The 12271-nt window shown below is 36.3% G+C and overlaps 1 protein-coding gene across 2 annotated transcripts; it reads right to left on the bottom strand.

The window, feature by feature from the left end:
- Positions 1–7969: 7969 nt before the first annotated feature.
- On the bottom strand, positions 7970–11750 carry LOC122669427 (histone H3-like centromeric protein HTR12). 2 transcript variants are annotated; one of them, XM_043866183.1, is made up of 7 exons: positions 11646–11750; positions 11502–11542; positions 11333–11378; positions 11132–11259; positions 9948–10022; positions 9546–9621; positions 7970–8073 (listed from the first exon to the last, which is right to left on the bottom strand). In XM_043866183.1, the coding sequence occupies exons 1-7, from the start codon at positions 11707–11709 to the stop codon at positions 8018–8020; spliced, it is 486 nt and encodes a 161-aa protein (XP_043722118.1). In that variant the 5' UTR covers positions 11710–11750; the 3' UTR covers positions 7970–8017. The 2 variants fall into 2 exon arrangements, with proteins under 2 accessions (XP_043722118.1, XP_043722119.1); XM_043866184.1 differs by having other exon boundaries at positions 11333–11356; positions 11507–11542.
- Positions 11751–12271: the final 521 nt, after the last annotated feature.

The raw sequence follows: 12271 nt of genomic DNA, 5'->3' as shown, positions 1-12271 counted from the left end.
ACTATAGTGTAAACTATAGTTTATAGTACCTTTTAGGTACCTTAGCAATCTATCAACCGCACTCCAATGTTCCTTACTTGGATTGTGAGTATGTTGACTCAATTTTTCTACCACAAGGACAATATCTGGACGCGTACAATTCATTAGATATATGATCGAACCAATAATTTGAGCATACCTTTTTTGATTCACTGGTTCACCTAGGTTTCTTTTCAAATAACACCCCATATCAAAAGGTGTTTTAACTGCTAAAACTTCGTGGTACCCATACTTTATAAGTATATTTTTTGCATAACGGGTTTGGGATAATGAAATATGATTTTCTTGTTTGATGATCTTGATCCCAAAGATCACATCAGCCTCTCCTAAGTCTTTTGTGTCAAAACTAGACATCAAGAGTTTCTTAGCTTGATTAACCATTTTCAAGTTTGTTCCCATTATAAGCATATCATCTACATATAGTAGTATGAATACACCCCTACCACCATAGAACCTGCTATATAAACATCTTTCAGCGTCATTTACAACGAACCCATTTGAAATCAGAACCTTATCCAATTTTTCATGCCATTGCTTCGGTGCCTTCTTCAATCCATATAAGGATTTTTTAAGTTTACAAACCTTTCGCTCTTGACCAATTATAACACAACTTTCTGGTTGCTTTATGTAAATTTCATCCTTTAAGTCCCCATTAAGAAATGTTGTTTTTACATCCATTTGATGGATGGCCAGGTTCTGTATTGACGCTATTGTCAACATAACCCTTATCGTGACAATTCTAGATATTGGGACAAATGTATTAAAGTAATCAAATTAGGTTTTTGCCTAAAACCCTTGACAATAAGTCTGGCCTTGAAACGATCAAGTGACCCATCATTTTTTAATTTCTTTCGAAATATCCACTTAGCTTCCAAAGTTTTGGACCCGAATGGTAAATCCATCAATTTTGAAGTGTTATTCGCCAAGATTGAATCTAGTTCACTCTTGATTGTCTCTTTCCAAAAAACGGCATCCAGTGATATAATAGCCTATTTGCATGTAAGAGGGTCTTTGTCTACTAAATAGACAAATCACTCATCATCTGTATATTTGGGTCTTTTGAGTCGCTTGCTCATCTTAGACCGACTTTCATCATCATTACTCAATTCTTGATTGGTAATCATTTCATTTGACTCCATTTTTCCATTAGTCAATTGACTATTCTTACTTGTAGGTAAGATGGATTTAAAGAAAAATAAATTTTAAAAAAACTCAACGTCTCTTGATTATGATGCTATTTGGTTCAATAACATCATTCATGGCTTTAATTATCATTAACCAGTATGCCGTACTATTTGTAGCATATCCCAAAAACACACAATCACATGTTTTTTGTCCCAATTTTATTTTCTTGAAATCCGGTAACAACACCTTAGCCAAACAACCCCAAACCCGTAGATGTTTTAGACTTGGTTTTCTACCAAACCATTTCTCAAATGGAACCATACCAGTCTTGTTATGTGGGATTCTATTTTATAGATAACATGCCGATAGCATAGTTTCCCCCCACATATCAAGTGGTACACCTGAACTCAATAACATAGAGTTTATCATCTCTTTAAGAGACCTATTTTTTCTTTTGCCAACTCCATTTGATTCCGTTTGGTATGGAGCAGTTGTTTCATGGATAATTCCATTTTCCTCACAAAACTTATCAAGGTTAAAATACTCAGTCCCTCTATCGGTTCTAAGTCTTTTAATCTTTTTGTCAAGTTGATTTTCAACTTCCATTTTGTAAGATATAAAACGCATTTTCGGCCTCATCCTTTGATTTGAGTAAATACATATGGTATATCTGGAGTGGTCATCTATGAAAGTTATGACATAATTGTTTCCTCCTTTAGACTCATATGACTTATAGTCACTTAAGTCACTATGGATTAATTCCAAGAGATCACTCTTCCTAGCCATAGTTTTGTGAAGCTTTTTAGTTAACTTTGCCTCTACACAAGTTATACACTTGTTCACGGGGGATTCCACCTTATCAGTGATTATGCCTAACTTGCACAGTTTGGTGATATATTTCACACTACTATGACCCAACCTACCATGCCACAAATCAAAAAAATTAGAAGAGACAACCATGTAAACGGAAGAAGTACTAGTTTTTTCAATTATAATATTTTCAACGCTTAGTACAAACAACCCCTCACTAAGGTATCCCTTCCCCACAAAAATATTGTTTCTAGTGATAACCGCCTTATCACTTTCGAAAGCTAATTTCATTTTTATTTTATTAAGCAAAGGAACTGAAATTAAATTGCGCCTAATGTCCGGCACATGGAGAACATTGGTAAGAACTATAGTCTTCCCCGAAGTGAGCTTTAAAGTCACTTTTTCTTTTCCCATAACAGAGGCACTCTAGGAGTTTCCCATAAATATCTTTTCAATCCTCTATACTCTTGGAATAAGAGGAGAACATCTTCAGATCACCACAAATATGTCTTGTGGCACCGATATCTAATATCCAATCCTTTTGTTTTTCAACCAAATTTACTTCCGTGATCATAGCAATAAAGACGTTGTCTTCAACTAGATTCACATTTTCAGAATTTTTCTACCTGAACCAACAATCTTTCTTGAAGTGCCCTAGCTTACCACACACAAAACAAGTAAGTTTCTTCTTCTTGAAAGAAAGCTCATCATTGTCTTGACCATTCTTCATTTTCTTGCTTTGTTTGTTGGTTTCTACCAAGTTCACTTTTAGGCATATTTCCCCAAGGTCTTTTTCACCATTGTCCTTGTGCCGATTCTTCTTCTCAATTTTGATCCTTACAATCAATTGGTCTAGAGTCAACTCCGTCGTCTTGTGTTTCATAGACGCCTTAATGGCATCCCAAGAAGATGGAAACTTTTCAATCAAGGCACCGGTCACAAATTCTTCCGGTAGAACCATCTTTTCCTTTGCTATATTTTCAACCAAAATTTGAAATTGATCAATTTGATTTAAGACGATGTCATTATCTTTTATAACAAAGTTTAGAAAGTTAGCCACCAAGTACTTCCTTGAACCAGCATCATCAAGAGAGTACTTTTTTACCAACGCATTCCAAATCGAACATGCATACTCCAAAGAACTATACACATGGTATAGGTCATTTGATAATGCATTCAAAATCTGATCCTTGCACTGGTAATCCGCTTGAATCCAAGCTACCCTTTTGTCCTCCTTTTCAGGATCATTGTTTTTTTCCAACATGGGTTCAGTCAAGACAAACACCACCCCAATTTGGGTTAAAGCAAATGTTTGAGTTAAAATAATACCGCAAGCGTACGGGTCAATCGTAGGTACGAGTCGAACACGAGGAGATATACGCCATCCTATTTTACTTATTTTAAAGTAATGCAAAGTGAACCAAATTAAAGTGTTAAATTAAACTAATTAAACTAATAAACTAACGGATCCTAACTCACAAGCATCTAACGAATTAAATTGACGTCCTACACATATCCATCTAACCTATCAAACTAACGCGGATTGGAAGGGATAAATTTGCAGCCACAAACCACAATCACAAAAAAAAAAAAACTTGCATGGTTTTCTCTTCTAAATCTCCAAGTCTTGTCATCAACTTAGGAACTTAGACTAGAAAGCTTGACACTAAACTAGAATTATTACAATCATATTGAAGACATAAAATTAAAGCATGAATCAAAAGTATTACAACTATGGAATTGAAAGCATGAAATCAAACTAGAACTTAGAAAGCCAAAAACTAGAAGAAGAAAAGAGGAAATTTCACTAATTAATTGAACTAAAAACTGAATTAAAACTGAACTAAAACTAACTTAAAAATTGAACTAGAACTAACTTCTTACAACCCAAAGGGCAAGGGGTATTTATAGGGGGAAGGGACAAGAGAGAAGAGGGAAGTGGTAGGAGAAATATTCCCTAAGAAAAGAGAATATTATCTTCCCCTTCCTCCTTTACATTGCCTTAAATCCCAAGAAAAAAGAAAAAAAATAGAAAGAGGGAGAGAAAAGAATCCTAGATACACAAACCTTCTATTTATTAAAAAGTAACTTTCTAATTCTAATTTGTGCTTTCTTTTCTTCGTAGGTGTCTTCTCCAAGCAATGAGATCAAGACATCTTTGATTTTTCAACTTTCCATAGATGAGAGAATATCTTTCAAAAGAAATCTATCCCAAGTAGAATTTTAAAAATGCCCTTGAAAAGTTGGAGGAGAGAGAGAGCAAGGGTGATGACTAGGATTCCACTCACAATTAATGAAATGTCAAATCTATCCTTCAAAAAACGTGGAGCATGGGATGCTTATATGGGCCTCATTTTTGTATTCCTTACGAAAAATCACCCAAAATAGACCCAAATTTCGTCCAATTTGGAGTTCGGGAGCCCAAGATATCTCAAGTTGAAGTTGGACTGCTCCAGAGCCTTCCAAATGGAATCTTTCGGATGATAGAAAGATAACTTTTGATCATTATGGTAAGGCCCCTAGAATTCGAACTTCTACTTTACTTTATCCCCGGTCGACTGTTAATAATTATAAATAAATCCTTATCCACGAAAACAGCCGTAACTTTTTCGTTTCAACTCGGAATCAAGTGCCGTTTGAACCATTGCGAAGCTGACTCGATGGGCTACGCGTCCATGTTATTAACACCTCAAAATTATGCTAAGGGGCCCACTGTAATCACATTCAAATTTGATTGAATGCCGTTATTCTTTCAGTGCTCAATCCAAACTTGATTTTCTCGACTCTTGGGCGCTTTCGGCTATTCTTAGCATCTTTTGCTCCATTTTCACAAGAAATCACCTAAAACTTGAAAAGCACAAGAAAGCACCAAAGTAACTCTGTCCAATGTGGTAAAATATATGCTTTATGCCCTAAGATTATAAATGTGCTCATCAGCAAACAGCATCATTTACCTCCATCGTTAGAAGTTTTGACCTCCAAATTGTTCGATCTTTTCAAATTCAGAGACAATCCTCATCTTACCCAAATCTAGGATAAGCTCCGTCACCGACGGGATAACATTGGTAGGAATTGAGTCAATGGTAGAAAAAAAAGGAATCTCCTTACCATTGCGGCTAACAGGAACTCCGCCTTCTTGGTTGTTGATTGCTTCTTCAATACTGTTGTTTAAAGGGTTTTCTTCGTTGGCAGCTCCATCAGCGGTGGTGTTGTTTGAGGTATCATCCTTATTGCTTACAACTCCAAGATCAGCCATGAGATCTTATAATAATCAATTATACCTTAAACTTGTTGGGTAATTGTATTGCAATTCCTTACAAACAATTGAAACAACACAAATTGTAATACAATAGCTTAAGCAATAGAAACTAGGCTTGTTCTTTGGCTAAAATGAGAAGACCAAAACTTGGATTTGATGTTGAGTCACACCCGCAACAACTTGAACAAGCTTGAGATGGAGTCATATTTGTGGTGCTGCTTTTAAGGTAATTGATGCCTCTTACTGTCAAGGATTGTTCTGCACCACTACCCCAAGATAAAACAACCTCCAATTAGAAGATAAAGCAGTTCTTCTAGTCCCTTAAAGGAGCCAAGAGCTTCAGTACAGCAACCCTCTAACAGACTTAGAAGAAAAGATAGAAAGAAAGATAAACCTTATTGTGATTGCAAAGTATGAGCATGGATGTATCTCAAGATGTGTTTTGCAATGCATTTGATTGGGTTTATATAGGCCCAAAACCAACCCTTGCACACCCTTGGAATCCCTAAGAATAACCACCTACTAATAATCAATTTAATTGGAGAATGAGATTTATGGACATGAATTGAAAATCAATTCCTAATTCATGGTCATTCCCCCCTAAAGATCATAAAAGGTCTTAAAACCCCATAAAGGGAAAGATATAACCTATGGCCATGAATTGAGAATTAATTTCATAAATGGAATTAATCTCAATCAATATTATTGACCCACCTTTCCACTCATAGTAATGACCATGAATGGACTTTAGGGTACCCATAGGATGTTACAACCCTTTGAAATTCAACCATTACTTCCTTAATCACATGGGTCCCACACCATAACAAAGCAATCAAATCATTTTGAAACTTAAAATAAATAAAGTATATATTAAATATTTTAAATCTAACATATACCATCGAAACATGCATCATTCATCAAACAGAATCAAATAAAACTCGACCTCGAACCAAATAATAAATATCCATGACATATATCCATTAGTGTAACAAGGTTACAAACTTAGTTGGAGCCTACCATATTCGTGAAAAAAATATATCTAAGCATAAGAATCCATGTAGATGTAGCAACAGGTTCCGGATCCACCTTGATCTCATCTTTACCACCAGTTTCAGAAACTTGCACTACAGAATTAGTTCTGGTTCTTTTTCTTTCCCACCCCCTCACCTCCTTCCCCACTTTATATGTCAACATTAATGGAAACAGTATTCTAAAGGTAACACTTTTAGAACTGCCTGCATCCCAACTATCTGCCACATTACAGATCAAATGGGGCCCAACATGTAAACCCCAATGTCTTGCTCACATGGAAAAAATTTCAATCTTAACAAAGTTTGCCAAGTGGCAAAATAGAGATTTAAAATTAAAGACTTTAGAAAACTGCATAGTAGTGGCCAAGGTACCGTAGGCTATACATGGGGATGCATGCTAATACACAAGAGGTAAGGGTGTCAAAGTCTAGCCCGAACCGTTAAGACTGATCGAAACCAACCGAAAAAACCTAAGACCGAACCAAACCGATCCTTATTGGATTGGTTTTGAATTGGGGTATGACGGGACCGACAGAAAACCGGATCGCACCGGGCCGACCGATAACAAACTGAAAATCGAACCGAATGAAATCGATAAAAAACAATGAGTATAAGGTTATGAATATTTGAATTGATTTCAATATTAATGAGCAAATTTATGGTTGTAAAGGAAATTGTTACAAATCAATGAGTATGAGGTTATGAAAATAGGGAAATTGATTTGTAACAATGCTTCTTCCATTGATCTCCTTTTTAAATGTGGGGCTAGTGAAATATTCTATATAGTTGAAAAGAGAAAGAGAAGAAAATAGGCACAAACCGAACCGAACTTGTTTAAAAAAACCCGATACCGAACCGAAACCAAACCACTATCAACCCGTTATCATAAACTAAAATTGACACGAAACCAAACTGCACCGAAACCAAAACCAAAAAGCCCTTATTGGTTTGTTTCGGTTTCCCTAAAAGCCCCACCAAAATCGAAAAACCGGACTGAACCCAAACTGAACCGATCGATTGACACCCCTAACAGGAGGTATATTGATTGAATTAAAATTTGAAATTTGACACATGGTTAATCCAATGCATGTACTATTATCTAACAGTCAGAATTGCCACATCATCATTCCACATGGCACAATAAAAATGGGACGCTTTGGTAAGCTTACCAAAGCTAGGCCGTTCCAATGAGTTATCCAGGCTAAAAATATACTAAAACATCTTAAAATAGTAATTAGTAGGTAGGCATTATTGTACTAAAGGTTAATAACTGCATGCTAAACGTATTTCCTTCAAAAACTATTTACTTATTATAAGGAATTAATCCTGCTAAAAATTAATTATTAGAAGGTTGGTCATTTTTGCCCTTTGACTTCAGGATATCACAATCAAACATGTGGTCTACTAATAGAAACTTGGAAGCATATATTTGATTAGAGATCCACTGGTCACACTGCTATCTCCTGTTGAATGCCCCCCACCCCCATCCACAACATCCATTCAAGCCACCCCCAACCCAAAAAAAAAAGAATCCCAGGCTAGATTATGATGCAGAGAAGACTCAGATTACTCCATCACCCTCCACTATAAGCCTCTGAAGATGCTACAGAACCCACAAAAACACTTTAAGATTGATTATTGGTTGCCAAATTTTGTCAGGTGATTACACTAAGAAAAAATGCTGTCAAATGCATGTAACGTTTACCATCCACAAGTTGTGAATTTGTGATACCAATAAGTGCTGCACCCCATCTCACCGAGGCCTACCTTTCCCTCCCAGCCGTCGTGCTAGTGCCCAATCCTTTTGCACTGGAGGAGAGCTAAAGAAACAAAGACAAGTTAGTTTACAATGGAAGCAAGTACTGAAAAATATCTTGTCAAATAATTTAACTTCAGGGGGATGGGAGAAGGTCAATATCAAAAAATACAGAGGTCAGTAACAGCTTCATCCCAGTACAACTAGGGCCATACTAGCATATTTAGCAGAAAAAAATAATTGAATACATAATGAATGATATTGAAAATGAAATTTGACTTATGACATACACTTGTATTATAAGTTGCACTTCTTAGTTTTTTAACATTATTTTAGTTTCTCAATGCAGATTCCAGCATTATACAATGTACCTGAGGGCTTCCCCATTTTATACCTTATGCATCAGCTTTTCCAACTTTATTATTTGGTGACAACTGATATTTAGAACATCACAGAGTAAATGCTACAGAAATTGGTTTGCAATAGCAACTAGCAAAAGCCATACAGTTAAAAATGAAGAACTAGGTGGAGGGGATTAAGAACCATTCCAGGAGAAACAAAGATGTGAGCATCATTTGCCTAGCTGCCGCCAAACCTACACCATCTGCTAGAAAAGCAGCTATTAGAAGTAAATTGGAAAGCATCTAAGCCTGCCTCAGAACCCCATAGAAACCAGGATCAGGTGTAATGGCAGCATCTTTGTCTTTTTGTTATATCTGTATATTTGTCTTCTCTAATGGTTTGATAGCTAAGCAGACACACAAGTGCAAAAATAATGGTGACAAACTCAAAACTTCAACAAGATATTCCAAGTATTCCATGCAAATTTCCAGAACCATATTAAAGCTAAAAATGTGAAATGTTCAATGCCATTAACTTCGTGAAATTGCTAGTAATTTCCTCCCAACCATAAGTGTGTAATGGAATCATGCCCAAACCATCCCTCTTTGTCAATTCTACACACTTTCTACCTATAAGTTTTATCCTTTCATATTATATCTATGCTAGTCCAAGCACGGTTCCTATCTTGCAGCTAATCCTACTCAAACTTAGATAAGGAAATCAATGCCTCAGTCTGACAAAGATAGACACCAAGCCAAAACAATGGAGAATTTGCTCATTCACATTAAAGGAGAGCCTCCATCTACTGAAAACCATGATCACTTCCTTGACATAATGATATTGATCATGCATAACACGAGAACAAAATGGTAGGAAACAAGCTTGTTAGAGTTTCATGAATACAGGACGTTCAGCACTGAGAACAAAAAGACGGCATTCTTTTATTCCCAAACCATCATGGTTTATCAAGTAAAGACTTTAAGAAAATGACTATGAACCCATTGTTGTTGTCAATAAATAGCGTTGAATGAAATGATCTTATCAGTAGAGAAGGAATCAATAAGCATATGAACCTGTCACCAGCTCTAAGTATCATGAATATTCACAAGAAATCTATGAGGTAAACAGGATGGTAAATGAAAAGAAAGATCATAACTCCACTTCATTAAGAACCACAACTTACTAAGAGTAACACGCTTCGCATGAATAGCACAAAGCATTGCATCTTCACACAGATGAACCAAATAATCTTCTGCTGCCTACAGAGAGGGCCACTCAGTAAGTGCAACATATATTATGAAGATCCATGAGATGTACTGGCTTGGCATAGTTACTAGAGAAGGTATAATAGCAAACTCTTTGGTGAGTAGCACCAACACAGAAATAGATTCCATAGACGATTTTCATTTGACTTATTAGTATAATAACAATTCAACTGTACATTTAAATGATGAATTAAATATACGAGGAGATAGAGGATGCCTCCCATAGGACAAAGGGGATAAAATGAGTTTCTAAATAGACATGGTCCAGAGGCATTTCAGTGTGCTTGGACTGTATAGGTATAAACTAATGGTTTTAGTACCTCTTGAAGAGCTACCAAAGCTTCAGCAGCCCAACGAGTTACCCTTGGGGCATAGAAGTAACTAATCTCCCTTACCTGAAACAAAAATGAAGCTACTCATTAGAATCTTTTTTTAATAGCTCATTTCCTACAAGCTTAAACCTAAATTCAAATGATCAACAAAGCTCAGTTAACTAACAACAAATGAGAAATCTTACTACAAAGCACATATTCAACTCAACTCGGCCTTATCCCAACTAAATGGAGTTGGCTACATGGATCCATTTTCTCCAATCAGCTCTTTTCAAAGCTTACTACAAAGCAAATCATCACCAAAAAACAAACACAATAACAACTAAAACTTTAAGTAATCCTCGCTTTAAGATCCATTTACACACTCATGAAAGAAGAGTTTATCACAAACCAAACCAAACAGAACCTAAAATTGGACAACTGCAACAATGTTGAATAATTTTTTTTGAGTTGGTGTATATGGACTGACCACCCCAAAAAAAAATGTTGGGCCAATCGTTTTGAGTAACCACAAACAAAGGAATGGTTTCATTGTTTCTATGAAACCTATCCTACCATCTGAATGAGTGTTGTACAGAAGAAAATGTGAGTGGGTGCCATAAACAAACTGTCTTCAAAGAGATCTATCTAGTTTGTTTCACACACTAGAACATCTCCTTGACCGGCAATGAACCAAACTTTTTTTCTGATTGATCATGAACTAAACATTACACCAGTTAAAGTCCTTGGATGATCCTAAAAACCTACATAGCAGAGCTCTTGGTTACAAAGAGTACCATTGCTTCAATCAGATGGACAAAAATAGTAATACAAACATGGTGTTCGGTTCTATAGTCAATTCAATGGCTACGCAACAGTCAGACAGTTTGGGTCAATGTCCAGGAATGCTGTCCACGGTAATGAACTCAGGACAAATTTGTGTTTCACTGTGCATTATGAGATTTTGGCGAACAAAGCTGCCTGTATAAAACGCACGTCTTCAGGGCATAATTGCAGTCTTTGTTCAGTCCTTTAAACAAACAGTTCTATTCAAGGATCCAATAATTTCCAAACTAAGAGTCATATTAGGTTTAACTGGTATCATTTTTATCAGACACGATTTCAAACTAGCTTCCCTTAACAAAGTGTGAGAAAGAACAACACTAAACATCAATGTGAGGTTAGTAACTCACAGTTCTAATGAAAGGTGCCGCCGGTATCAGCAGTTTATACGTTTTCTGGAACTGGCGAATCTCCCGAAGAGCCACCATTCCTGGGCGGTGGCGGTAAGGCTTACGCTGCTTCTGTCTTGCTGCTGAGCCTGAGGCATCCATATTTCACTATTTCAGAAAGAGAAACCACCAATTACAGAGTCGAAGGCAGCAAAGACTTACTTTCCGGTGCGTCGGCTGCATTTCCTCTAGCGCGTGGACCAGAAGCCTATTTGTTAATTTTTGTAACAGAAAAATTTTAAAAAACTTCAGGAATCAATTCTATGATAGAAATGGAAGAGGGAAGAAAATCAATAAGAGAAACTGATAAAGTGAAATCCGAGAGAAGTACCGAACTCAGGCCAGGAGATGCCGAAGTTGCTCTAGCTCTTCCTATTAGAAGATGGAACAGGGAGTAACATGAAGGTTCCTCGATTCAGAACAGCACAGAAATTAAGATAAACTTCCTCTCAACAAACACACACACAGAGCAAACCTGATGATCGTCCAGATTTTCGTGTGCCTACGGACTTCGTGGCAATATGTTTACGTCTCGCCATGGAGGCGAAGAGAGAAAGCGAGGGAGCGAGAGAGAGAGACAGAGAGAAAAAGAAAGATTTAAGGTTGCAATTAAAATAACAAATTTCCCGCTTGATGAAGAGAGTAGGAAGTACAGGATCATGGACAGGGGAGAGGTGACCGTTACAGATTTTTTTTGAGATAGGAAATACAGGGGAACGTTATAGTTATGAGTAAAATGTAAATTACACATTTGCCCATCCAAACTTTAAGGATGTCAACTGATATTTAAAAATACGTATTCAATCCGCATTCGAATCCATTTAGGAGAATCCGAATCCCATCGAAAACGAATATGATAATCCCCTGATTCAACCGATTATTATCCAATTCGTTTAGCAATCCAACGGTAATAAAATGTCTGAAATATATCTTTGTGTCCATCTATTTGATTAAGTTACCTTATTGGATTTTGTTTTCTTATTTTTACAAAATTTTATAAGTTAAGATAATGCGATTCTTTTTCTAGATTTTCTATTGGTTTATATATATTGTTTTATGCACTCTGATACATGGAATCACATATCTATTAAAATAAATACA

This window comes from Telopea speciosissima, chromosome 7 (assembly GCF_018873765.1).
Source record: "Telopea speciosissima isolate NSW1024214 ecotype Mountain lineage chromosome 7, Tspe_v1, whole genome shotgun sequence".
Lineage (NCBI taxonomy): Eukaryota > Viridiplantae > Streptophyta > Magnoliopsida > Proteales > Proteaceae > Telopea > Telopea speciosissima.
Note: the sequence above shows the minus strand (reverse complement) of the source record. Positions and strands in the feature narration are given on the sequence as shown.

Excerpts from the sequence above, each read along its gene's own strand:
- LOC122669427 (XM_043866183.1), bottom strand. The coding sequence starts at position 11,709 with ATGGCGAGACGTAAACATATTGCCACGAAGTCCGTAGGCACACGAAAA. Across the intron at positions 11,379-11,501 it reads CATCTCCTGGCCTGAGTTCG|GCTTCTGGTCCACGCGCTAG; the intron begins GTACTTCTCTCG and ends ATTAACAAATAG. Across the intron at positions 10,023-11,131 it reads CGGCACCTTTCATTAGAACT|GTAAGGGAGATTAGTTACTT; the intron begins GTGAGTTACTAA and ends TTTTTGTTTCAG.